The sequence below is a fragment of the Hyphopichia burtonii genome, assembly GCF_001661395.1.
Source record: "Hyphopichia burtonii NRRL Y-1933 unplaced genomic scaffold HYPBUscaffold_5, whole genome shotgun sequence".
NCBI classification, from domain to species: Eukaryota; Fungi; Ascomycota; class Pichiomycetes; order Serinales; family Debaryomycetaceae; genus Hyphopichia; species Hyphopichia burtonii.
The window spans coordinates 578,107-602,528 of record NW_017963732.1 but is presented as its reverse complement, the minus strand read 5'-3'; the positions used below and the strand labels follow the sequence as shown (position 1 = coordinate 602,528).

Genomic DNA, 24,422 nt, shown 5'->3' with positions numbered 1-24,422 from the left:
GGGAAGGAGGTTGACTGAATAAAGGCAATACACTTGATTGACCAGGTAAAGCACGGTATACTTTTTTTTCTTTTCTTTTTGGTATGGCTCCTTCAGCAAATGGGAATGGTGTCACTAGTGATACCGTTGGTAATGGATCAGTTAATGGCCCAAAACACACTGGTGATTCAGGTATTGATACTATCCAATTAGAAAACTTATTGCTAAGGGATGAGGATATTTTCCAGACGTCGTTGAATTCCGAAGATTATCTTGAAAGTTTAGCACCAATAATAAAAGGTGCCTTGAAAGTGAATGGGTTGGCAGAATTGATTCATAAGTTGAATGATATTGTTAAGGATAAAGATGAAGAATTGAATGATTTGTCATTGAATTCAACTAATAATATCAATTCTTGTATTGATTCCATTGATCGAGTGAATTTCGAATCGACTGATTTGAATAAAAACTTGGTTCAGGTCAGTAGTATACTTAATAAATCAGTTTATGAATTGATGTCAAGAAAGAAAAGTTTAATCAAGTCAAAAGAAACTACTAGTAAGATCAACGAAACAAACGTTGTTCTTAGTTTATGTATTCAAGTCTTGGAAATCACTAATAAGATTCATGAATTGATTAAACAACATAAGTATTTCAGCGCATTAAAATTAATTGATGAATTAACAAATATTCATTTACCAAAAGTGGAAAACTTCAGTTTTGCAATCAAGATTTATGATTCAATTCCTCATTTAACTAAAATGATAAAAGATGAATCATTTGAAAGTTTATGTCGATGGCTTTCAATATTACTGGAGAAAAAAATACGTGATCTTGGACCAGTTTTATTTGCTAATTTACAAGATTTGCAAGAGAATTGGGATAAGATTCGTAAAAATAAAGATAATACCACTTTTCTAGCTCATAGATTGAACTCTCCTACAGAATTAGCAATGAGAGATCCAATGTTTAATTATGATTTGACTGAAGATGAAGAAATGGGAGTTGATTTGACAGAATTGTACGATGCTATTTTAGTTTATCAAACTTTAAATGAGCTCAATTTACTATCTCAGCTTTATCATAAAGAATGGTTGAAAAGATACAATAGAGTTATTTATCCAATCACTTCGTCAGTTAGCAATGATCATAAGTATAGCGAGACGATTGCTTCGTTCCCATCAACAGAAAGTTTGGCTGAATATTTAAAGAAGATCTCAGCATTCTTTGTGGCCGATAAGCAAATTAATCTAGCCACTAAATTTCAAATAAGAAATAATCATGCATCTAATGATTTATGGGAATCCTATATTATTAAATTAAAACCGGTCTTACTAAATCACTTGCATGCAAATAACTTCAATTTAGACGAATTAACGGATTATAAAGACCTCATTGGGAATTTCTTACAAATTATGGAAAATCATCATTATAAGACAATTGAATTATATGAAATTTTGGTTATTATCTTTAGAGATTATTTTGGTCCTGAGCTAATCCAACAATTCCGTCTTGATTTTAACGAGTCCATTCAATCCGATCATTATATGCCGCTCGTGGTCAACGATAAGCAAGATTATGATAACGTTATGAAAATTTGCTGGTATAAGGATGATGCTTCATTTGCCCCTCAAAATGTTAAATCAGTACCGATTAGTTTCCCTTTCAGTGAGGATTATGTGCATTATTGTTTGGGTATAAGATCTTTACTAGAAGACATCTTGGATTTTATAAGTCAGCATTATAATACTGATTTAAGTGAGTTAAATAATATTATTGTGAATGACATTTTTGAAAAAGTTCTTGGTGATCGTGCTGGAATCGGTATTAGCAGCGATATTAAAGAGTTTATTCAAAGAAACTCAAATAATAAGGAAATCATTGCTCAAAGTTATACAAACTTGGAATACTATTTATTCAGTTTATATGAAATTGGTAAATTAATCAATCGTCGTTTAAGAGCATGCAATGGGATTGGTATCCATAATATTGACGTAAATGGTACATTTACTTTGAAAGCAATTGATTTGTTTACTCAAGTAAGAAAATTCTCAGAGGATGCAATTTTCAACATGGTTGATCAAAAAATTAGAGAATTATTGGATATGGTTGAATACGATGATTGGTTACCTGAAATACGGAATCAAGAACCAAATTATTCAATTAAGGATTTTGCACTTTTCTTAGAAAATTTGTTTACTTCAATTTTTTCAAATTTACCCCTGTCTTTCAGAACTTTGGGTTTATTCAGAAGTTATGATTTTGTTGCAGAGCATTTCTTATTAACGTTAAAAGATGTTGAAGTTTGTAATCGTATTGCTATCGAAAATTTCAATTTAGATATCAAACATTTGGAGGAATCAATGAGTAATTTACATTCTACCCAACAAGATAGTCAATCCGGAGGAGGTAATGTTGCATTACAATCTACATTCACTGAATTAAGACAATGCATTGATTTACTATTACTTGACAACTATGAAGAATACATAAAGAATCCAACTTTCAGAATGAGAAAGTTCGATAGAGTTAAGCTTGAAGACGGTTTGAAGTTAATTGCTAAAATGCAACCTACTGAAGAAGAAGAAGCTGCCATGAATATTTCAGGCCACGATGATACTTTTAATTCTTCAGTTCATAGCATTGAACTGACAAATCAATCCATGTTATCTGGAGCCACTGCTTCTAAATTTGCTAAATTCAGTAGTAAATTCAAAAAGAATACTGATTACTAAATCCACCATCTCATCCCTTGATATATAGTATCCCTTAACGAGTATTTAGACACGAAATATATTGTAATTTTAGTAACCCGTCCTTTATTTCCAAAGCCTTGGAATCCAGCTCCTATTCTTGGACTCAAGTTCCATCTTTTTCTCTTCTACCAACCCATGTATTTCCTTTTCAAGCGCCTCTGATTTGGCTTCGAGCCTTTTTTTCTCTTCTTCATACTCCAAAGCAAACCACATTGTATGAAGAAAGATATAAGCAGATGACGCAACTAAGAAAGTATGGTATAATGGGTTTTTGAACTGACTTAATTTGGGTTTGACTTCCTTAACCTCTGGCTCTAGGAGTTTCACGGTTGTCATTGATCTGGAAAATCTGCCAGCCTTGGGTACCATCCCACAAGCTCTCCGTATTATCCCTTGTCCAAACATGTTCTCTTCTTTTTCAAACTGGTTTATTCAAATAGCTAATGTTCTTTTCAAGTAATGGGATTTTTTTTTTTTTTTTTTTCAAGTTGATTTTCACTAAATGTACGGGTGTTTTCTTCGAAACATCAAAAGAAAAAAAATCAAAAGATTTCAATTTGGTGGCGTTCTTTAAACCTTTTCAACTGTTAACTTTTCCATAACCGAATAGCACTCAATTGCATAGACGCCCAGTCATATTTATCAGTATTCCACGTATAATAACGAAAACATTGTAACAGATCGAAGAAGCGGACGATGTTTAGAAATAATTATGATAACGATTCAGTCACATACTCACCTACTGGTAGATTATTCCAAGTGGAGTATGCTTTAGAGGCCATCAAACAAGGTAGTGCCGCTGTTGGGCTTGTGTCGAAGAAAGATGTTGTTTTGGTTGCATTGAAAAGAAATGCCGAAGAATTGGGATCATATCAAAAGAAACTTATTAAGGTTGATGATCATATGGGGATTGCATTAGCAGGTTTGGCCCCAGATGCTAGAGTTTTATCTAATTTTTTAAGAAAACAAGCTATGAACTCCAAAATGATTTTCAATAGACCATTGCTGACCTCTAAAGCAGTGTATTCTATTGCCGATAAAGCGCAAGAAAATACACAATCCTATGGTTCCAGACCTTATGGGGTTGGTCTTTTGGTTGCAGGTTATGATGAATCTGGTGCTCATTTATATGAATTTCAACCATCTGGTTCTGTATTGGAATACTTTGGTGCTGCAATTGGTGCCAGATCACAAGCAGCAAGAACATATTTGGAAAGAAATTTAGAAACTATTCGTGAAACTGAATCCCCAGAAGAATTGATTGTTCATGGTTTAAATGCTTTAAGAGATACTTTACCTCAAGATGTTGAATTGACTTATAGAAATACTTCTGTTAGTATTGTTGGGAAGGAAACTAAATACACCATATACGATGACGAAGACGTCCAACAATGGTTAGATAAATTAGACTCAGTTTCCAATGCTAGAAATAGAGATGACGACGACGACGACGAAAATGCTGATAACGAGCAACAAGATAACCAGCAAGATCAACAACAAGAAGGTGGAGACTCCAATAATAATGAAGATAGAATGGAAACTGATGAATAACTCTAATATAGTGTTATATAAAAAATTGTGTACCATTAGATAAATTCGTCTGAATAAATATAATTCGACATGAATAAATAATTGTAGATATACGTTGATCTATTTACATAACTATACTGGTGCATATACATAATTTCATTAACTTTGATTCTTCTTAGCTGCTTCAGCTTGCTGTTGTTTTATGGCAACTTTTTTGATGGCTTCAAGACAAACTTGTTGGATGTCGTTTACTTCATCGGTTATAATCTTAGGATCATGGAATTCTCTGTATTCCCTTATATCATTGATTTTGACCCTTAAATCAGATACCTTTTGAGAAATCAACTCTTTCTCTTCTGGTTCCATGAAATCACCAAATTGTAGTAAAGCATTCTCGGTATCAGAACATATTATATCTGCCCTTGTAGCATTTTCAACATGTTTCTTAATCTCTGCATCGGTCTTCGAATTTTTGCTACTATCTTCTATCAATTGTTTAATTTCCTCTTCTGATAATCCTGTTTCGCTAGAAACTTGAATGGATACAGAATTTGGTTTACCATAATGAGGAGAATCTTCGGGATAAGGTGTCTTATCGGTAGCAGAAACATTTATGATACCATCCGCATCAATTTCGAAAGAAACTGAAATTTGTGGTGTTCCTTTAGGGCTGACAGGGATATTTGACAATTTGAAATTACCAATCAATTTGTTATCTTTGACTAAAGTTCTTTCCCCTTGGAAAACTTTGATTTCAACACCAGTTTGACCATCAACTGCAGTTGAAAAGACAGCTTCCTTTTTGACAGGTACGGCCGAGTTTCTTGGAATCAAAGGACTGAAAATACCACCGTAGGTTTCGATTCCCAAGGACAACGGCGTAACATCCAATAACACAACATTCTTAATTTGACCTGACAAAACAGCACCTTGAATAGCGGCACCTAATGCCACAGCTTCATCAGGATTAACGGCCGTACTTGGTTTCTTACCAAAGAGAGATTCCACGATTTTTCTAAGTTTTGGCATTCTTGTCATACCTCCAACAAGAATAACCTCGTCGATATCTTTAAGTTTCAAATCAGCATCACGAACACATCTCTTTACTGGGTCGATTGTTTTGTTGAGTAAATGTAAAGACATTTCATCGAGCTGGTCTTCGGTTAATTTAACTTGAACGTGTTTATCCTCAACTATAAAAGGAATACTTATTTCTGTTTCCTTAACGTGGGATAATTCAATTTTAGCTCTTTCAGCGGCTTCTCTAACTCTTTGAACTGCTAATCTGTCTTTCAGTATATCAAAACCGGTCTTTTCTTTGAAATCATTGATAATGTAGTTCAATAAAAGGATATCGAAGTCTTCACCACCCAAATGAGTATTACCATTGGTTGCTCTAACTTCGAAAACACCGTCTTCGATATCTAAAATGGAAATGTCAAAAGTACCACCTCCGAAATCAAAAACAGCCACAATACCATCCTTCTGTTTCTTATCAATACCATAAGCCAAAGCAGCCGCGGTTGGTTCATTAATAACTCTCAAAACGTTCAATCCGGCTAATTGACCTGCACTTTTAGTTGCCTGTCTTTGAGAATCATTAAAATAAGCTGGAACAGTAACAACTGCATGTTCGACCTTTTGGTTTTCTCCAGTAAAGTGAGACTCAGCAATAGACTTCATTTTGGTCAATATATGTGCACTTATCTGGGAAGGTGATAATGTTTTGCCAGATTGAGTAGAAACCCAAGCATCACCATTTTCATTAGGTACAATTCGATAAGGGGTGTTATCCAAGTCTCTTTGAACCTCCTCATCAACAAACTTTCTCCCTATCAATCTCTTAGTAGCGAAAAACGTATTATAAGGATTCACGACTGCCTGTCTTTTAGCTTGTAGACCAACTAAGATTTCATTGTCATTGACATCACCAGATTGTAAGCTTTTCGGAAATGCAACTATAGAAGGTGTAGTTCTACCCCCTTCTTCATTTTCCAAGATTCTTGCATCTTTCCCTTCCACAACTGCAACTGCAGAGTTCGTGGTTCCCAAGTCAATCCCAATGACTTGATGGTGTAATCTTCTGCATGTATTTATCCTATGAGGATTGATAGATCTTCTCAATTGAATTAAAGATCTGCCCAACATTTTCAACTCATAAATTGGTTAGTCTCAAGGAGCTTTTCAATGCGTATATTGACTCAGTGGGAGCTCTGAAAGGTATACCCTGAATGGCAAATTAAGCTTAACTTATAAGATGAACCAATTTGCAAGTTTTTTTTTGTTTGTCATTTGTTTTAAGTAGCAAAAATGTACGGGTGTTTTACAATGATTGCAAAATTTAAGTCTATAGAAGTCTACTTATATAAATATATCATTGAAAAGGATACCTAGTTTCCCCATGTCGACCGAGTTGTAGAAAATTTTACGCAAGTTCAAGCTCCATGGGTCTAGTCCAATCTTGGAAAGAGAATTTGAATTGTAAACACACATTTGGTTCTTTTCCGTGAAGACGAAATAATAATCTGGTTTTTTGGAACGTACAACCATGCCACTGTAACCCCATTTATGATTGAATACAAGGGTACCATTTTCAAGAGGACCATTTTCAAGGACCTCCTCTTCTGGTTCAATGCGTAGGAGGGAACAACGCATGTTATCTAACGAAAAACATGACGTGAATCCATCTTCAACCGGAGACCAGTTACACGTTTTCTTGATGTCTTCCAACTGGCTTATCAAGTAAGGGTCGATTCCAATAGTGGCTATACATTTCATTATAATGTAGACATCCAAATCCCACGGATAACACCTGAAAAGCCTGGTGAAGTCATGTTTATCAAACTCTGATCTTTCGATATCAAGCCAGTCAGCAATATCAATAAGTATACGGTAATAAGTATCATCGTCTTGATGAGTGAAAACTTTTTTGATATTATTCAGTCTTGCTTGAGATAGATTGTATTCTTTATAATTTAATTGCATTATAATACTACTGTAGCAAAGGGCGGTTTCACGCAAAAAGCATGTTATGACCCATTCAAGAGTGTTTGGCTCTTTTAAAAAATTAACATGCCACCCCAGAGAAAGCGCTTGAGATAAGCTATTTTGAGTAGTATATTCAACGAAAGGCACATCGTGAGAGTCTGGGTGATCAACGTTTATCAAAAATAAATGTCCATTTCCAACTTTAATAAAAGGATCATACAATATGATCTCAGGATTATACGGTTCTGGACTTTCGGTAATGATATGAATCTTTGTCTTTGTGAAAAAATTATATAGATATTTACTAACAATAGCAAGAAGTAAGTTACCGTTTCCTTTGCATAACCCACTATAGTATCTCAGAAGAAAAATGCCTTCTCTGTATCTGAAACCCCAGGACATCTTTACTATCTGGTCGGTAGGTTTTGAAACATAAAGAATCTTTCGGATCAACGTTTGGATGAACTTGAAATAGCATTCAGTATCTTCAAAAACAAAAATACGATGGAAGGCATCGTCTATATTTAAACGGACTCCCTTGTAACCATTATATACGATATTGTCTGTGAACTTTTTCAAAGCTTGCTCAACTTTTCGATGACACTGGGACCTATTCTTCACAAGATGATGGAAAGACTTATCATAAAGACTCAAATCAAAATAAAACTTTTCAAAATCTCTGGGATCGGCTGAAGTCATTTTATCCATATTTTGTAGAAGTTTCCTTAAAAAAATGGAACAGTTCAAGTAATTCATCAAACTTTCTAATAAGCCAATTCTGAAAACATAAGACTCCATGTTCTTATAGTCTTCAAACTGCTTCTCTCTCAATCTTCGAAGAACATTGTAAGCAACAGCCACATTAGACTCCCTCTTACCAAATCTTTCAAAAATATTTTCAATATTATACTTAGGTTCATAAGGTCTGCATAGTCTTATGTATTCTTCTAAATCGGCTTGGATCTTACTAAACTCACAAAACATTCGATAATAGTCCGCCTGCGGATACGGTGAGTTTAGTAATTCATAATCGTCTAAAGTACTGAGCCAGTTACGCCAGACAACTTCTCCCCAAATCCCATTTGAAGTTAATTGTTCATAATTCAGCTTCAGAGTCAATGCCATAGCGTAAATATCCTTAGGTTCAACATGTTGGAAGATGTTGTTCCAAACGTTTTCGGGGACCTCTAGCATGCTTTCTCCATGGAAGAGAATCTGATCAATGGTGAAGTCAGCTATTTGTGATTCTGCTTAATGAGTGTTCTACTGTTTTTTTTTTTTTTTCTTTCTATGAAAAATGTCCTTCTCGATGAACCAACAGAGAACTTAACAAGCAGGACAACCGACAGAATGGGAAAAAGAAAGAGTTCTGATAAAGGAGGCAACAAGAATAAGAAGTTTAAAGCAGGAGGATTTCTTGATCCAAATACCAGTGGGATATATGCAACTTGTGCCAGAGGGAAAGAGCAGCAGTGTCGTAAAGAGTTGATGAACATATTCTCTGATAAGATCGAACAGCTCTACGATCTTGACCAGTACAAAGATGAGCAGTCTGACGAGGAAGATAAGGAGCTTTCTATTGAGGATCAAATCAAAAAGGAGTTGAACGATATGAAACAAACCAACGAATCCAAGAAGGAATTCTTAAAGCCAATCGAAATAGGATGTGAGTGTGTTGTATTCATCAAGACTCGTAAGCCGGTGCAACCAGAGGAGTTAGTGGAGAAGATATGTAAAGATTGTGTGGAATCTAAGGAGAAAACAACCCGTTATACTCTGAAGTTGACTCCAATCACCTATTCTGTATCACCAACAATTGAAGAGGTTAAAAAGTTAGCAGCCAAAGTGTTAGCACCACACTTCCATAAGCCTGAAGGACAAGAGCCAGTGAAGTTTGCAATTCAGGTGAGTAAGAGAAATTTCAATACTTTAGAAAGAGGAGATATCATCAAAACCATTGCAGAATGTGTTGGTAGAGAACACGGGCATTCGGTTGATTTGAAGAAATACGACAAGCTTATTTTGGTGGAATGTTTCAAGACCAATATCGGGATGGGTGTTGCATCGAATTATGAAAAGTTTGAAAAATACAATTTGCAACAAATTTTCGAAAAGAACATGGGAGAAGATGATTTATCAAGAGTTAAGAAAGAAGAAAAAGACTCCAAAGAAGAGCAAAAGGAAGACGCAAACGCAAAGAAAGAATAGTTTACATATCTGTATATATAGTTGTATATTAATTCAAATTATAGACACCGATTCTTTCACCTGGACAATGTTTTGCCAGGCTAGCCAATCTGACTCACTATTAGGAATCAACCCCATTTTATTCAATTTCCAAACTCCAACCCCCATCGAGCCGAGTTGACATAAAACAAACACGGCCTTGGTAAGAAGAATATCTGACTCGTTCCCTTCGGTCTTGAATTGCTTAAACATAGAGTTGGTTTCGGTAAATATGCTTTGTAATGGTTTCCATAATAACATCAAGGTCATCATGATTGGAATCACTTGTAGGGAATTCCCAGTCATATAACTCATGATCAAGTTCATGGGGATCTGCTTGGCCGGGGCCAATGCCACCTCCCATGCTTTCTTGACTTTCAACTCGTTCAAGGTTTCTTCATCTGGTTTTTGAACCGTCACCGAAGCATTCTTCTTCTGTACGTTTTCTCTATCGAATCCTGGAGGTCCACTCACTTTGACAGACTTGGCCGGTATCACCGAGGGCCTCAATATCTCCTGGAACTGGCTCATCCTTGCTTATGATTGTGTTGTAGCTGTTTCTTTGGTGTTTTATCAAATTCAAATTTGGATTTTGGAAGTAGTTTTAGCGTGGTGTACGGGTCGTGATCTTTGAAAGCAAAGGAAAATTGGGAAAAGGCAGTGAAAAGTGACAGTTTCCAACTTGATTAGCAGAACTAGTGTTCACAGCTGAACAATTGAATACAATTGGAATAAACAGATACAGAGAAAATGAACTCAACGACGTCCTTCAAGGGCAACCCGCTCAATAAGATCATTGGGCTTTCGATAGTGTTATCCATGGGATTTTTATTGGTGGTGTTGGCCGGTATCTATGGGAACTGGTTTCCTATAATAAATGGGATTATATTTGCAATTGCCCATTTGCCTGCGGCCATAACCAAAGCAGTGTCCAGCTCGCTGGACTACGATTTCAATTTTGATCCTGCCTCGTCCTCTCAAGGTGACGTTATCAAGGAGATTGGTCAGTTTTTACTGGCATTTCTTCTAGTATCGGGTTTTTACTTACCCATATTGCTACACCACTCACTTATATTAACCAAGACAGCAATGGTATTGACCATCATTGGCGGTTCTTTGATCTACGGTACGGTGTATACCTTCAGCCTGTATTTCGACGAGTCGGAGGATTCTAATGAAGTTGATGATCTTGGAGGAGGAGTTATCTAATCTACATATTTCTTTTCTTGCATTCACTCTGAGAGCTAGTATCTCAAGCCCATCCACTTACTTATCTTAGCCATTAATATAGATTAAGTAGTATGTACCAATAGATATAACAATTTTGCCCTTGCATTAGTACTGCTGTAGCGTAAATCGTAGACCGAATTCTCACCGAAAAGGAACAAAAGTAAAGTAAAAACGAGACCGAAGCAGAAAAATTATATGGGAAGAAAAGTTTCAACAAACCCAGCTAGTTTTCTTTATAATTTTATTGAAGACAAGGTTGATATGGTGCTGGATACAGATAGTTTAAAGTTTGCGGAACGTGAAATCGTTCAAGAACACCAATTGAAAGAAAAGGTGATTAATGAAGAGTTCAAGATTTGGAAGAAAACGGTGCCATTATTATATGATACCATTTACTCTCATGCCCTTGAATCACCATCTTTATCAGTGCAATGGTTACCTGACTATACAGTTTCCGATAACAAGAACCAAGTGAATGTGAGGTTTTTATACGGAACTAATTCCAATGCAACTAGCAAAAAGGGACCCAATTACTTAAAGTTGGGCTCGATTGACTTACCAAGTACCTTAGCGCCTGACTTCAGTAAATTTTCACCAAATAGTGATAGTATACCTATCCCCCTTTCAAATTCCGAAGCCCCACTGAGTACAGTTAAGGAATTAAAATCATGGAGTCATTCTGGAGAAATTAATCAATTGAAGGTATCCCCAAATTCTCAAAACGTAATTACCTTTGATAATAAGGGGATTATACATCTTTATGATATTAATAAAGAAGAACCACTGGTTGACTTTCAGTATCATAAAAAGGAAGGGTATGCTTTAGAATGGGTCCAAGAATCTCAATTCTTGTCCGGTGCCCATGATTCTCAAATTGCATTATGGGACGTATCCAAGCCATCAACTCCAATACAATTATTCAAATCACATAATGGAATAATTAATGATTTATCACATAATGCAAATGCTACTAGTATATTTGGGTCGGTCGCTAATGATTATACTGCCCAAATCCAAGATACTCGTTCTAGTTTAGAAGATGAACCTGCTATTCAAATTAGATATTCTCATCATCAAAATTCTATACTGTTCCATCCTGATATTCCTACATTAGTTGCCACTGGTGGTAAAGATAATATTGTATCATTATATGATTTGAGAAATACTAATGAACCGGTTCGTAAGTTTTTCGGCCATGTCGATAGTGTTGTTGGTATCAAATGGGATAACATTTACGATCCAAGTAGTTTAATCTCTTGGGGGTTGGATAATCGAGTTATCATATGGGATCTAAACCAATTAGATGAACCTTTTACTTATCCTACCAATGATTCTAACGAAACAAACTCTAGAAGAAAGGCAAAACAAGCAGAAGATCCTTGTTTAAAATTCGTTCATGGTGGACACACTAATAGAATAAATGATATCGACATTCATCCAAAATTGAAAAATGTCTTCATTACTGCTGGTGATGATCATTTATTGGAAATATGGAAACCAAAAACGATTATCGTCGAAGATGATGACCAAGAGGAAGAAGAAGAAGAATCTAGAGACCAAGAAGATGCCGATAATGAACAAAAAGATGATGAAGAAGCTGAAAAGAACACCAAAGATGACTCTACCAGTGGGAATCAAAATGGCAACGCCGAAGATGAAAAGAACGAAGATGTTGAAATGAAAGATTAAGCTGCTCTTCGCCTCTCTTTCTCTTGTATAATTCTACTCTGTTTTAAGCTAAAAGTTTTGTAATATATTGATAAAGTTTTTCTAATATTCTTTTGACAAAAAAAAAAAATAAGTAGGTGCGATTGAAAAATCATCAACAACTAAATAAACCCATACTAAAGACATTGCAAGGTCTAATGGCACCCTCAACTAAAGATCTAAAAGAAGAGACCGACCTGCTACAACACTCTAAAGGGTCTAGTCCCGACTACCTACTCGAGCAGGACTTAGTGAAGAAAAGAAAGAGTAAATCCCCTAGCATAAACTACGTGAAGAAAGCCAAACATCAAGAAGATAATGAAGATGGCTCTGAGGACATCGCAAAGCAATACAAAAAGTTTTCCGGTGCATCCAAATTCAACTTGAATAGTGAAGAAGTATTTTGTGTGTGTCGAAGACCAGACTACGGAGGGGAGTTAATGGTTCTTTGCGATGGATGTGAAGAATGGTTTCACTTTAAGTGTATGAAACTTAATAAGCAATATTCTAAATTGGTAGCTAGATTTTATTGTAAATTCTGTGAATGGAAATCTATCGGATATACCCAATGGAAAAGGAAATGCCGACTTGATTGGTGTTGGGAGCCGGCTAGAGCTGATTCCAAGTCCAAATACTGTTGTGAAGAGCATGGAATAATCTTTTTAAAGACAAAGTTACTAGATTGTGATAAGACCATTGGGGATATTAAAAGCGAAGAAATAAAATCAACTTTGGTGTTTATTGATGGCGACCTTGAAAAGTTAGACAAGTTAGGCTCGAGTTTCCCCGAATTACCGGAAGTAATTGAGTTCAAGTCAAACAAGGAGTCTGGCCAATTCCCTGAATATATCAAAAAAGACTTATCAGAGAAGAATGAACGAGTTGAAAAAATTAATCAAAAGCTTAGCTTGTGTCAAATCAAGAGTCGATACTTGTTAAGGCTAAAAGAGCGAATTAAGATCATAAACGATAAGCTATCTCAAGTGCAAGGAGAAGACGCATCTGAAACCACTAATAAGAAATCGAAAAAATCCAAAGCAAAGAAAATAGACTTGTGTTATTATGATAAACAGTTATCACAAACGCTAGAACTGAACGATTCCTCGAAATATCTACCGCTAATTGACTCGCAAGATATATACCAAGACTTTAAGCAGGAAATAGATGATATAATAGCCTACTACGAACAAAATAAGGACGGTGATTCCTTTAATGGACAATTATGTATCAAGGATAGAAGAAAATGCTCCAAGCATAATGGATGGTGGAATTTAGTCAATGATGAATTATTCAAACACACTACAGAACTTTCTACAAAATTGGAGTCCTTAGAAAATGAAAAGTCTTTGATTCTTAAGGAATATAGTATTCAAGTTTACGAAGGGAAAAATAAATAAATAATTTAATTAAAAGAGATTTTACTTTCTCTTAACACCGTTAATAGTGGCAACAGCTCTTCTTTGATGTCTTGCATGTCTAAATTCACATAAATAAATACCTTGCCAAGTACCGGTGGCTAATCTACCATTAGAAATTGGAATTGTAAGACTTACCCCGACAGTAGCACTCTTAACGTGACCAGGCATATCATCTGGACCTTCATCAGCATGGATATAGAAATCTCCTTCTGGGGCTATTCTATCGAGCGAAGTAACCATATCTTCTCTGACATCAGGATCACAATTTTCATTCAAGGTCAAGGCTGCACTAGTATGTTGTAAAAACAAGTTCAATTGACCAATTTCATAATCCTTAATTTGTGGTACCTTATCCACCACTTCATTTGTTACCAAGTAACATCCTTTTGATCTTGGATTGAAAGCAATCTTGACTTGGTCCCAGCTAGACATATTAACTCGAAAAAATTGACAAATTGATGGCTTATCAACAAAAAGTAGTAGATTTATTAATGATAACAAGACAATAAACTTGATTATCATACAATGATCCAAATTAGTTTAGTATATTATAAAAGCAAGCTTATCTGCTTTGCTTTTCTGAAAAGTTTCGATGAAAAAGTGATGATAGTGCACCTGCACATATTCAAAGTATCAACTACTTCAAATTATAAACAACTGCTGTGAATACAGTTCCCCAAGAGGATCGCAACTGGTCGACTAGCCTTGGTTATATACCTGTTTTTTGGCATTGCTGAAGTAAAAATTTACATAACTTTAAGTGGAAGAAGACTTGTGTTTGTGAATGGTTGAAAAACATCAACAAGATCAAGTATTCGAAAGATTTTCAAAATGATTGGAGAAGCTCACGATAAGTCACGACCTGACTTGTACTCTCAGCTTTCGGGAAGACAGAGGGAGGAGAAACTAGATGACTTCCAGCGCCTAGATATACAGCGACGTCGAAACCAAAGGAATAGAGTTAACTTTATAAGAAATGGAAACATAGTTAACAAACGTGCTGAAAGTACTCAAAGACCCCAGAAAAGAGTGCCTCTTGCTGACAAGTCAAACTTGGCGCTAAGCCACTCAAGGCCAAAACTACCGATATCCAAAATCCACAAGATCACGAAGCTGGTACCACCCCAATCCCTCGACTCTTCCTTAAAGAGCAATCCAATGAAGTCAGTTTTAAAGAACCAAATTATGGAGTTTCACAAACAACCACTTCCGCGTTCTGCTCAAAACGATGTCTCAAGCAGTAGCATGGGAGTGAAGATATCGACCCTTTCTAGTGTGATTAAAAGCTCGCCGGCTCAAAATGCTCTGGTCGCCGCTGTTGGCAAGAATAACGGCTACTTTGAAATTACAAGAGATATTCTAAACAGAGTATCTTATCAAAACATCACAATTGGGACAAAGATAACTGATCAAGCGAGTAACTTCATTAGGACGTTCATTGAATGGTACAAGGCCAATAAGTATAATTTTGTTGTAGTTCAAGAAAACATCAACGAAATGGTACTTAAGACCCATCAGCACTTGTCTCAGGCACCTGAGTCGTATGCCAATCCATATTTTGCTGCACCTTCCGGTATCTTGGAAATGCAAGCTAAACATCGTCCCATTGAATCAAAAAACTATCCTACACATATTGTTGAGAAAGCTACTTCTCTTGGGAAATACCTTGTTTGTGCAAAAGTGAGATGCACCAAGATCAACAAGATTGAAAATGTTTTCCTTGCTAATACTGATACAAGAGTTCATATTAATGCTAATGATTTACTAGTATTGAAAAAGGATGGCTCCTCGCAGCAAGTTTTCAATGGTAAACCAGTTTCAGTTTATCTTAATTGGTTAGTTTATAAAGAAAGCCCCTTAAGCGTGGATTTCTTTGGTTAACTTGCATATACATATATATTATGATAAATTTAACGACTTATATACAATCAAACAGTGTGTGTTGTAGACATATTTTGTGGTTTATTGGCTCTACTAAAACTCCTTTTTTTTCTGGAAATTTGCAACCAAATGTTGCGAAAATAACCTTCAAAACAACAGTTGATTAAAACCTATTGACAGCAGTATTAGACAATTGATAGCAGCTTTCAGCTTCGTTCCATGAACCTTGAAGACCACTGCTTGCTATAAGACTACGAATCGAGCCAGCTTGGTCGATGATATATCCTTCAATTCCCTCAACCTGTAAGACAGAGTTGTGCCAGGGGGTGGGAATGTGTAAATAATCATCCATCTTTTTAACGACAAGAACATTGTTCTTATCAATGTCTAAAGATTCAAGGGTTTTACAAGAACTTTTAGGTAACAAAGAGACAGCAAACTTCGGACCCGAGTTATTATGGGCATGAATCGAAAAACGAACATGGAAAGGGAAAAATAGTTCAACCAAGTTGGAATAAGCGTCGTTTCTTTTAATCATTTCAAACGCAACTTGAGATACAATCTTCTTGAACTTCTTTCTTGAAACTTGCTGGACTAAACCAGTATTATTAAGATCGGTTTCCATAAACTTCATAAAGCCTCTATAAAGTTTTAAACGGGGGTGATTTGGAGTTTTGATATCATTTTGAAGCTTTCTGGATTCAACATCACAAGTTTTGATCAAAAGTTTTCTGTAAATTTCAGTTGTTCTATCAATCTTGGTATCAAGGTGATAAAGAATTTCAAACCCGTGTAAAAATCTTTCCACCGTTTCTAGAGTATTACTTTTGAAAATATCCTTTAAAGCAGCAAACTTGATGCAATCAAGATCATGTGGCTTATTAGCAGTATAAAGCTTCTTTAATTCCTCTCCGTATTCATCCACAACGTTATCATCGACATTAATGCAGTCACTGAACACATGTCCATCACTCACAATCCAAACAATGATACCAGGCTCATACACTTTCTTGATAGTTTGGGCAAAACTAATAATCTTCTTTAAACTCAACTCTTCCCCTTTATCAGGCTTCCAACCGGCAACTTTATCCTTGTTAGATGATTTACAAGGAAAAGCAGGCAAAACAGCCTCAATGGGCAAGTTTTTGGAAACAAAGAAACCGACATTCTCTTTGAATAAATCTTTCCCCCCTTCATTCCACTTTTCGCCAATTGTCGAGTATTTCAAGTGCTCTTCAAAAGTTGTTGCAATCAATTCTTTGAGATTCTCAACATCACCCCTAACAACAGGCGAGAGGAAAATCTTACTGTTGTCAAGTATCAAACGGATGAACCAAACTTCGAGATATTCTCCCATGTCATTGTCAGTGATTACCCCTACAAAAACATCTTGGTTCTTCAACTCCATTTCCCACACAATCGATTCTTCATTGTTCACTCTAAAGAGTAAACCGTCTTGTTCATCTAGTTCCAACTCGTTGACTAATTTTATAATTTCCTCCAAAGAATATTCCTTCTTGAAGGTTCTCTTGGATAACACGTTATCCTTATTCCTGGCATACAAGCAATGGATTTTCTCAAATATTGTTTTATGGTGGTTTTCAAGATCAGAAGTGGTCATATTAGATGAATTTGCTAACGAAATAACTACTCGAACAAAACTACTAGAAAAGTGAATGGAATATATGATTCACATATATATATATATACCTATTACTCTCAGGTAGGTTTCTCAGAAGAGAAGCTCCTGTTCATTAGCTGAACTACAAGTCTTAACTAGCCACCGTTGGTAGTTTATTTTAAAACAGAAATGAGCTAATTTTCCGGAAAGCATATAAACGGATCAAAATTTACAAAGCTTGAAACTATAAACTTACAAAAACTTCCTTTTGAAATTTTTTGTATGCCAGAATTTGTGCCTGGAATTTTGCAACTTCATGCAGAGTAACATAAAAATAGCGGTTTTGTTTCGTAATACCTTCCGATGAAAACACAGATATATAGGTACTCTTCCATGTCAGAGTAGTCAAAAGGAATTGGCCAAATCTGCCATAGTCATAATGTTGCTGTTTGAAATTATTTTGGTTTTATTATTCGCAACTATTGGGTATTTTGTGCTTACGACGGTTTTCCCACCTTTGAATTTCCCTAGAAGTATTCCCACAGTGCCGTTTTACGTTTCCCTTCTCCCAGTATTGACTTCCGTCGACCAAGAGGAAATATATAACAAGTATTTAAGAGAAAAGCTCGAGAAATATGGTGCGGTTAAGCTTTATTTTGCCTCGAGATGGAACATTTTAGTGACAAGACCCGAATATTTGCAAACAATTTTCAAAAACGAAGAATTGTTTGCCAAAAGTGGTAACCAAAAGAAAACACCTTATTCTGTTTTGGCAGATTATACTGGTGACAATGTAATTAGTTCTCATGGAAAAGAATGGAAATTGTATAGGTCGATAATGACGCAGAGCATTCAATTTCCACAACTTGAGCCGGTTTTGAAAAACACTGAGAAGTTTACTGAATCAATTAGGAAGGAAGTGGGCAACAAAGACAAAGCTTTGAATGTTAGTGACAAGATTCAAAGATTCTGCTTAGAAAACATTTGTGAGTGTGTGTTAGGCATTAAACCTGATGCAATTGCTTCCGAGGCTGGAGAACTTCATGAACGCATAAAATTTGTGAAGAAACAAATTTTCAATCCTATTTACCTAAACTTTCCTATTTTAGACAGACTTCCAATCCCAAGCAGATTAGATGCTCGTAAAGAGGTTCATGCTTTCAGGAAATATTTTTGTGAGCTAGTCAAACGAAACAAGAATGAAGACTCTCATACCTTTGCTGGCCACAAGTTACAAAGGGCCTTTGAAACCGGCGAAATCACGGCAAAACAATTCACCGATAATGTTATCATCACAATGGTAGCAGGCCACGAAAACCCACAGTTGCTTTTAACTTCGCTTTTGTATGTTATTGCAAAATATCCAGTGTACCAAACGAAGCTACGTGAAGAGGTTCAATCCTTGGGGGACAAGTCACATTGGTCTGCTTTCCAAGACTTACCGATTTTGAACTCAATTATGTACGAGACTTTGAGGCTTTATCCACCCTTGGGTCAAATAATAAATAGATGTACTACTTCCAGGACAACAATGGGGGATAGTATAAACATTCCAAGAGGCACATACGTTGGGTACAATAACTTTGGCACAGGGAGAGACATACTGGTATGGGGTCCTGATGCCAATGAATTTAAGCCAGGCAGATGGGGAATTACTTTAGAAGACATTCAAAGTAATTTTTCCCAAGCTAAGAGAACCAGTAAATTGCCTGCTTTCCATGGACGGAGCAGAGCATGTATTGGGGAAAAGTTTGCCTTACTAGAAACAAAAATTGCTCTTGCTAAGATTGTCGATTGTTTCGAAGTATCATTGGATAAGTCTTGGAAAGAACAGTTAACTCCAGCTGGCCCCATATGCCCATTGCTGCTAAGCTTGAAGTTCAAAAGTTTACGAGAATAAACTTTTTTATTGTGCACAATTAGCTGCAAAAAAAAAACAGATTTGGAATTTTATTATGCTCATGCGAAGGCTCTAAAACTTAGTCTGCTTAAGTATTAGAATTTGCTCATATTCGAATCAATAAACAAACGTGAAAAACTTTGTAATAAACAATGATAGTACGGCATACTCTAATGTAGTTAATTTTGAGAATGAAACAAGTAGAATTGGTATAAAAGGCATGTGTTTCAACTTGATGGCATTAACTTCTTTCTGGGAAACACAAACAGCTCAAGATGTCCCAGCAAGAGAAACAATTAACTAAACTGGCCAATGGAAGTGAAAAGTATTCGAGCCTCGACTCAGGGGACCCAGTTGCGGTATCGGAATCAGTACCTAAGTATACTGCATTCACACCAAATAGAGTGAAATTCATTTTATTTTTGGTAACAATTGCTGGTTTTTTGGGTCCAGTTTCTGGAAATATCTATATTCCAATTTTACCTCAGCTACAAGCGGCTTTCAAAGTTTCTGCAACGACAATAAATGCAACAGTCTCAGTTTTCATGGCCGTTTTTGCTTTGGCTCCAATATTTTGGGCTTCATGGGCAGATTTTGGGGGCAGAAAGACATTGTATTTGGTATCTTTAATTATTTATATTGTCGCAAACATTTTATTAGCTGCAGTTCCTGCTAACATTGGTGCTCTTTTCTTCTTAAGAATCTTACAGGCGTTCGGGGTGTCAAGTGTTATGTCAGTAGGTGCTGGGACCGTTGCCGATGTTGTTGAACCCAAGAATAGGGCCAAAGCTATTTCTTACTTTATGCTTGGTCCTCAGTTGGGACCAATCCTCGGTCCCATTTTAAGTCTTATTAGTTCTAACGGTGACTGGAGATGGATTTTTGGATTTCTTGCTATCCTTGGTGCAATTGTTTTCTTTCTCATACTCTTTTGTTTACCAGAGACATTAAGGTATTTGGTTGGTGATGGCCAAATATATAGTCAAGGATATTTTGTTATTCCTCGATTAGTTCAAAAGAAGGTTATTGAAGAGAGCCCCAAGTTTCCCCGTCCACCTAAGCCCAGTTTCAAAACTTACTGGAATGTCGTTTCGTATTTTCCTGTTTTACTTTGTTCCATGATGGGTGGCTTATTGTTTTCTTCTTTCTATGCCCAAAGTATAACCTTTTCCAGAGTTTTACAAAATCAGTATCACTTTACTTCTTTGCAAGCAAGTTTATCGTATATCTGTCCTGGTATCTCTTTGGTTTGCGGCTCACTTAGTGGAGGTCGAATCTCCGATAACTTGAGACAATATTTAAAAAAGAAAAACCCTGACTCGTATTTGCCAGAGTCAAGGTTGTCTTTGCAAGCTTTTGGAATCGCTTTATCCATGGCTGGTATTTTAGGTTATGGTTGGTGCGTTGATCATAAAGTTCATGTTGTCGCTGTATTTGTATTCACTTTTTTGATTGGTTTTGGTATGACATGGGTCTTCGTAAGTAACACCACCTATTTGACCGAGTGTTCAGCGGGTCAGCCAGCTACTTATGTTGCAGTTGGGAACCTTATGAGAAATGCCGCTGCTGCAATTTCATCTGCCATTATCGAAAGATTAATTAAGAAAATGGGATTTGGTTGGTGTTTTACGGGATTGGCAATTGTGGATTTACTTTGTGTCGGACTAACCATTCTAATTTTATGTCGGGGGGAAGCCTGGAGACGCAAAAGAGAGTCTAATTTGACAAGGGTATGAGCTATTATTCCAACCAAAGTGGATGAATAAGCGAATTGCACTCAAAACCTAATTACTTATGCATGTAAATAACAATAGATAGTTTAATTTCGAGGTTGCAAAAAAAAAGATAAATACTGCGAAAAATTGCTCACTGTAAGAAACCATTCGATAGGCATAAAAGAATACTAAATATGTGTTTGAAAAATGCTCTCATTGAAGGAGTGTTCACGTATGATTTATTTGAAGGAAAATCAATTAATGTTCTTCCTTTCGTTAAGAGTTAATCTTTAAATTAGTCTTGTATATATACTCTTCAATCCCAAGCCAGAATACCCACCTTCAATCATTATAGTCAATCATGTCGAATATTTCAAAAGATACTGGAAATAACCAGGAGGGCCCCCAGATGAAAGCAAACAACACAAACAGCTATCATTCCACTTTAAGCAATGATGTCGAAAGCTTAGAAGCAGAGACAGTTGAAGCAGAATCAGTGTGGAATAAAGCTAGTATATATCGCTCCTGGCTTTTGCTTTGCTATACAACAGGTCCGGTTGCTTCCATGTCCAGGACTTATGTTCCTGCTGCAATACAATCTGTTGCCAGACTCGTAGGTAAGAGTTCAAGCGGCGGAAGGTGTGATATTAGAGGAAACGACTGTTACGTTAAATTTGGTGTTGGTAAGGTTCATTATACATCCTATGTTTTATATTTAAGAGCCATTTATACTGCGTTAGAAGGGTTATTAGCTTTCTTCATGATGGGAGTTGCTGACTACGCTAACTATAGAAAATGGCTTTTAATTGGTTCGATTGCTGCTTACGGTGTATTTGCATTACCATTCGCAGGATTAACCAATAAGGATTATTCGACTTTGAAAGGTTTGAGTGCATTGTATGCTTTACTTAACATAGATGATTCTATTTATCAAATTTTGGAAGGCTCTTACATACCACTATTCATGAGAGCTTCGGCTCCACCAGGTGAGTATGCTGAAGAGGTACGCCGTGAGATGGTTTTAAAAAGAGGCTCTACAGTAAGTGTCATGGGTCTTTTCTTGGGTAACTTAGGAGGGCTCACTGCTTTATTGATTGGAATAATCATATCATACGGTAGAGGGGGTCCAATGGAAGATGGTTACCATAATTTTTTATTAGCCATAACGATTGCAGGTTGTATAACGGTTGTATTCTCCATAGTAAGTGGGTATTTCATTCCAAGCGTTGAGAATAAACCTAGACCCAAATCTGAAAATTTAGTCTTTTTAACGGTGAAACGGTTTTTCCAATTGTTGAAGAATATGAAAAAGTATCCTAATGCATTTTTATATTGTGTTTCCTGGGTAATTTGGAATGTAACTTTTACCAACTTCATGAGTGTGTTTGTTTTACTATTCAGGTCGACTTTAGGGCTAGGCTCTTCTGATAGTGAGTACACTGTATATACATTTATTTCATATATTACTGCTTCATTAGGTTCACTTACCTGGATGTTTTTATATCCCAGAACACAAATAAAGATGAAAACCTGGGGTTATGGATTTTTAGGATTTTCGTTATTTACTAATTTCTGGGGGTGTTTAGGCATAAATTCCAAAACCAAAGTTGGATTTAAGCATCGATGGGAGTTTTGGGTTTTTGAAGTATTATATTCTGCCACCAGTTCTGCGCAGAGGTCATTGAATAGAACTTTGTATAGTACCTTATTACCCGAGGGAGAAGAGGCTCAGTATTTTGGTTTGGAAGTGATGTTGGGAGTGGCTACTGGCTGGATTGGTTCATTGGTGAACGCAGCCATTCAAGATCGTACTAACAATGACCGATTCCCATTTTTGCCTAACTTGATCTTAGTTGGGGTATCAATATTCTTGTATTACTTGAGCGATACTGAGCAAGGGATGAAGGATGTTAGTAAATTGGTTGAAGAAAATATCAGTGAAGTAAATGAAAATACTGAGATTGTTATTAAGAAGACAAAATGAATTATATTAATAAATAGAAAAGAATTATATTAATACATAGAAGTGAATTGAACAAAAGTCTTTATAAGAAGAATTCTGTTAAGTTAGCGTTACTATTAGTTTTTAGAGTTGATTTTTTAGGATTTAAGTCTAACATGTCATTAAACAGATGTTGTCTAGAAACTGTAGTTGAGCTAGTAGGAGTGGTGAAACGGGAGCATAAGTCTGGAGAAACACAACGATCACCTTCTAAAGTACAGTCTTCGGATACGGATTTGGCCCGGGATTTTTCTAGCAATGAAGAAAGGTTATTATTATAAAAATCATTTCTATTTGGCAGTAATGAGCGATTATGGTTTGCATTTCTTGGTGAAAGAAGCGGAGTGGGTTGTAAGAATGATTGGTTATCCTTATGCAATTGTTGTTGTAATTGTTGCTGTTGGAGTTTAGACACTGATTCTTTTAACTTGGAAGTCAAGCTCAAATTACTTGACCCGGTTTTTTTCAAGCTTGAGCTTGAAAGCAGATGATTTATTGGGGAAGAAACTTCCAAAGAGGGAAGATCATTGATGAAAGGATGAAGTTCTGCTGCGTCAGCAGTCAATCTTCTCTTTGGATCAACCACCAAGCAACGATTGATGAAGTCTTTAGCATCTTGGGATATGTGATTCCAGTATTCTGGAGGCTCAAACAGGTAATCGCCGTTTAAGATGGCTTGTTTGGTTTCATCATCAGTTTCACAATCAAAGGGCATATAACCACAAAGCATGAAATAGACAATTACTCCTAAAGCCCACATATCAACTGGGAAACTATGACCGGCAGATTTTGCCTGCGAAGATAACATTTCTGGGGCTAGATAGCTGAGAGTACCACAGATATCTTTAAGGGTATCATTATTATTTTGTAAGATTCTAGCACAACCAAAATCAGCCACCAAGATTGAAGTATTTTTTGAGTTTTTCAGTTGGAAGAGCAAGTTTTCTGCCTTCAAATCCCGGTGGACAATCTTATTTGAATGAAGATACCGGATGGTGGAAACCAAAATCTTTGTTATGCTAATGGCTTGTTCTTCGGGTAATTTTGAGTCCGGGTGATTAACTATTCTATCAAATAACTCCCCTCCTGAAGCCAAATCCGTCACTAGATATAATGAATCACACGTTTCAAAGTAATCAATCAAGGTTAATACGTTTGGATGGGCATTAGATACTTGTTTTAAAACCTGAAACTCATTTTGTAGCATGGTCTCCAATCCAAACACTAGTCTTTTCTTATACTGTTTGGCAGCATAATGCATCCCGGTGATCTTATTCTTGCATTCAAAAACACTGGAATACGAACCGTCTCCTAGTTTCGTCTTAGATAAAATATAATTGCAAGGTCTATCGTACGTAAAGTTCGAGTATTGCTGGATATTTGTGGATTCCTTCGACGGCCATACTTGGCCCTCGTCTATAGCAGAAGTCATAATCTCCAAAAGAATAAGCTATACCACGCTCGGGGCA

General features: G+C 36.2%; 17 protein-coding genes across 17 annotated transcripts; 10 read left to right on the top strand and 7 right to left on the bottom strand.

Moving 5' to 3' along the window:
* Nucleotides 1-83: 83 nt before the first annotated feature.
* On the top strand, nucleotides 84-2,714 carry SEC15 (Rab GTPase-binding exocyst subunit; the record flags this gene model as incomplete). Its single annotated transcript, XM_020218769.1, has 1 exon — nucleotides 84-2,714. One exon carries the CDS (start codon nucleotides 84-86, stop codon nucleotides 2,712-2,714), a length of 2,631 nt encoding a protein of 876 aa, XP_020075638.1.
* An 84-nt stretch (nucleotides 2,715-2,798) lies between these two features.
* HYPBUDRAFT_111245 (uncharacterized protein) lies at nucleotides 2,799-3,071 on the bottom strand (the record flags this gene model as incomplete). The annotated part of the gene is made up of 1 exon (XM_020218816.1): nucleotides 2,799-3,071. The coding sequence occupies one exon, from the start codon at nucleotides 3,069-3,071 to the stop codon at nucleotides 2,799-2,801; it is 273 nt and encodes a 90-aa protein (XP_020075637.1).
* Nucleotides 3,072-3,376: 305 nt separating this feature from the next.
* Nucleotides 3,377-4,286, top strand: PRE5 (proteasome core particle subunit alpha 6; the record flags this gene model as incomplete). The annotated part of the gene is made up of 1 exon (XM_020222565.1): nucleotides 3,377-4,286. Exon 1 carries the CDS (start codon nucleotides 3,432-3,434, stop codon nucleotides 4,284-4,286), a length of 855 nt encoding a protein of 284 aa, XP_020075636.1. The 5' UTR covers nucleotides 3,377-3,431.
* A 57-nt stretch (nucleotides 4,287-4,343) lies between these two features.
* HYPBUDRAFT_153346 (Hsp70 family ATPase) lies at nucleotides 4,344-6,503 on the bottom strand. Its single transcript, XM_020221493.1, has one exon. The coding sequence runs from the start codon at nucleotides 6,411-6,413 to the stop codon at nucleotides 4,425-4,427; it is 1,989 nt and encodes a 662-aa protein (XP_020075635.1). The 5' UTR covers nucleotides 6,414-6,503; the 3' UTR covers nucleotides 4,344-4,424.
* Nucleotides 6,504-6,615: 112 nt separating this feature from the next.
* Nucleotides 6,616-7,972, bottom strand: HYPBUDRAFT_153345 (uncharacterized protein). Its single transcript, XM_020221492.1, has one exon. The coding sequence runs from the start codon at nucleotides 7,950-7,952 to the stop codon at nucleotides 6,627-6,629; it is 1,326 nt and encodes a 441-aa protein (XP_020075634.1). The 5' UTR covers nucleotides 7,953-7,972; the 3' UTR covers nucleotides 6,616-6,626.
* Nucleotides 7,973-8,603: 631 nt separating this feature from the next.
* On the top strand, nucleotides 8,604-9,943 carry HYPBUDRAFT_126225 (putative tRNA acetyltransferase; the record flags this gene model as incomplete). The annotated part of the gene is made up of 1 exon (XM_020219353.1): nucleotides 8,604-9,943. The coding sequence occupies one exon, from the start codon at nucleotides 8,604-8,606 to the stop codon at nucleotides 9,459-9,461; it is 858 nt and encodes a 285-aa protein (XP_020075633.1). The 3' UTR covers nucleotides 9,462-9,943.
* Nucleotides 9,479-10,120, bottom strand: HYPBUDRAFT_216184 (chaperone). The gene has a single exon (XM_020223080.1). The coding sequence runs from the start codon at nucleotides 10,008-10,010 to the stop codon at nucleotides 9,495-9,497; it is 516 nt and encodes a 171-aa protein (XP_020075632.1). The 5' UTR covers nucleotides 10,011-10,120; the 3' UTR covers nucleotides 9,479-9,494.
* A 39-nt stretch (nucleotides 10,121-10,159) lies between these two features.
* On the top strand, nucleotides 10,160-10,813 carry HYPBUDRAFT_153343 (uncharacterized protein). The gene has a single exon (XM_020221491.1). The coding sequence runs from the start codon at nucleotides 10,230-10,232 to the stop codon at nucleotides 10,686-10,688; it is 459 nt and encodes a 152-aa protein (XP_020075631.1). The 5' UTR covers nucleotides 10,160-10,229; the 3' UTR covers nucleotides 10,689-10,813.
* A 157-nt stretch (nucleotides 10,814-10,970) lies between these two features.
* On the top strand, nucleotides 10,971-12,456 carry UME1 (Ume1p; the record flags this gene model as incomplete). Its single annotated transcript, XM_020219287.1, has 1 exon — nucleotides 10,971-12,456. One exon carries the CDS (start codon nucleotides 10,971-10,973, stop codon nucleotides 12,396-12,398), a length of 1,428 nt encoding a protein of 475 aa, XP_020075630.1. The 3' UTR covers nucleotides 12,399-12,456.
* A 118-nt stretch (nucleotides 12,457-12,574) lies between these two features.
* Nucleotides 12,575-13,813, top strand: SPP1 (Spp1p; the record flags this gene model as incomplete). The annotated part of the gene is made up of 1 exon (XM_020223621.1): nucleotides 12,575-13,813. The coding sequence occupies one exon, from the start codon at nucleotides 12,575-12,577 to the stop codon at nucleotides 13,811-13,813; it is 1,239 nt and encodes a 412-aa protein (XP_020075629.1).
* Nucleotides 13,762-14,366, bottom strand: HYPBUDRAFT_153342 (uncharacterized protein). Its single transcript, XM_020221490.1, has one exon. It carries the CDS (start codon nucleotides 14,264-14,266, stop codon nucleotides 13,835-13,837), a length of 432 nt encoding a protein of 143 aa, XP_020075628.1. The 5' UTR covers nucleotides 14,267-14,366; the 3' UTR covers nucleotides 13,762-13,834.
* A 299-nt stretch (nucleotides 14,367-14,665) lies between these two features.
* HYPBUDRAFT_6958 (uncharacterized protein) lies at nucleotides 14,666-15,715 on the top strand (the record flags this gene model as incomplete). The annotated part of the gene is made up of 1 exon (XM_020223620.1): nucleotides 14,666-15,715. The coding sequence occupies one exon, from the start codon at nucleotides 14,666-14,668 to the stop codon at nucleotides 15,713-15,715; it is 1,050 nt and encodes a 349-aa protein (XP_020075627.1).
* Nucleotides 15,716-15,878: 163 nt separating this feature from the next.
* On the bottom strand, nucleotides 15,879-17,336 carry DIT1 (Dit1p; the record flags this gene model as incomplete). Its single annotated transcript, XM_020219780.1, has 1 exon — nucleotides 15,879-17,336. The coding sequence occupies one exon, from the start codon at nucleotides 17,334-17,336 to the stop codon at nucleotides 15,879-15,881; it is 1,458 nt and encodes a 485-aa protein (XP_020075626.1).
* Nucleotides 17,337-17,620: 284 nt separating this feature from the next.
* DIT2 (putative cytochrome) lies at nucleotides 17,621-19,369 on the top strand. The gene has a single exon (XM_020221489.1). It carries the CDS (start codon nucleotides 17,776-17,778, stop codon nucleotides 19,234-19,236), a length of 1,461 nt encoding a protein of 486 aa, XP_020075625.1. The 5' UTR covers nucleotides 17,621-17,775; the 3' UTR covers nucleotides 19,237-19,369.
* Nucleotides 19,370-19,461: 92 nt separating this feature from the next.
* Nucleotides 19,462-21,072, top strand: HYPBUDRAFT_242118 (uncharacterized protein). Its single transcript, XM_020223287.1, has one exon. The coding sequence runs from the start codon at nucleotides 19,512-19,514 to the stop codon at nucleotides 20,970-20,972; it is 1,461 nt and encodes a 486-aa protein (XP_020075624.1). The 5' UTR covers nucleotides 19,462-19,511; the 3' UTR covers nucleotides 20,973-21,072.
* A 240-nt stretch (nucleotides 21,073-21,312) lies between these two features.
* HYPBUDRAFT_157712 (uncharacterized protein) lies at nucleotides 21,313-22,935 on the top strand (the record flags this gene model as incomplete). Its single annotated transcript, XM_020222304.1, has 2 exons — nucleotides 21,313-21,408; nucleotides 21,430-22,935. The coding sequence occupies 2 exons, from the start codon at nucleotides 21,313-21,315 to the stop codon at nucleotides 22,933-22,935; spliced, it is 1,602 nt and encodes a 533-aa protein (XP_020075623.1).
* CMK1 (protein kinase) lies at nucleotides 22,926-24,242 on the bottom strand. Its single transcript, XM_020221488.1, has one exon. The coding sequence runs from the start codon at nucleotides 24,212-24,214 to the stop codon at nucleotides 22,997-22,999; it is 1,218 nt and encodes a 405-aa protein (XP_020075622.1). The 5' UTR covers nucleotides 24,215-24,242; the 3' UTR covers nucleotides 22,926-22,996.
* Between the last annotated feature and the right edge of the window lie 180 nt (nucleotides 24,243-24,422).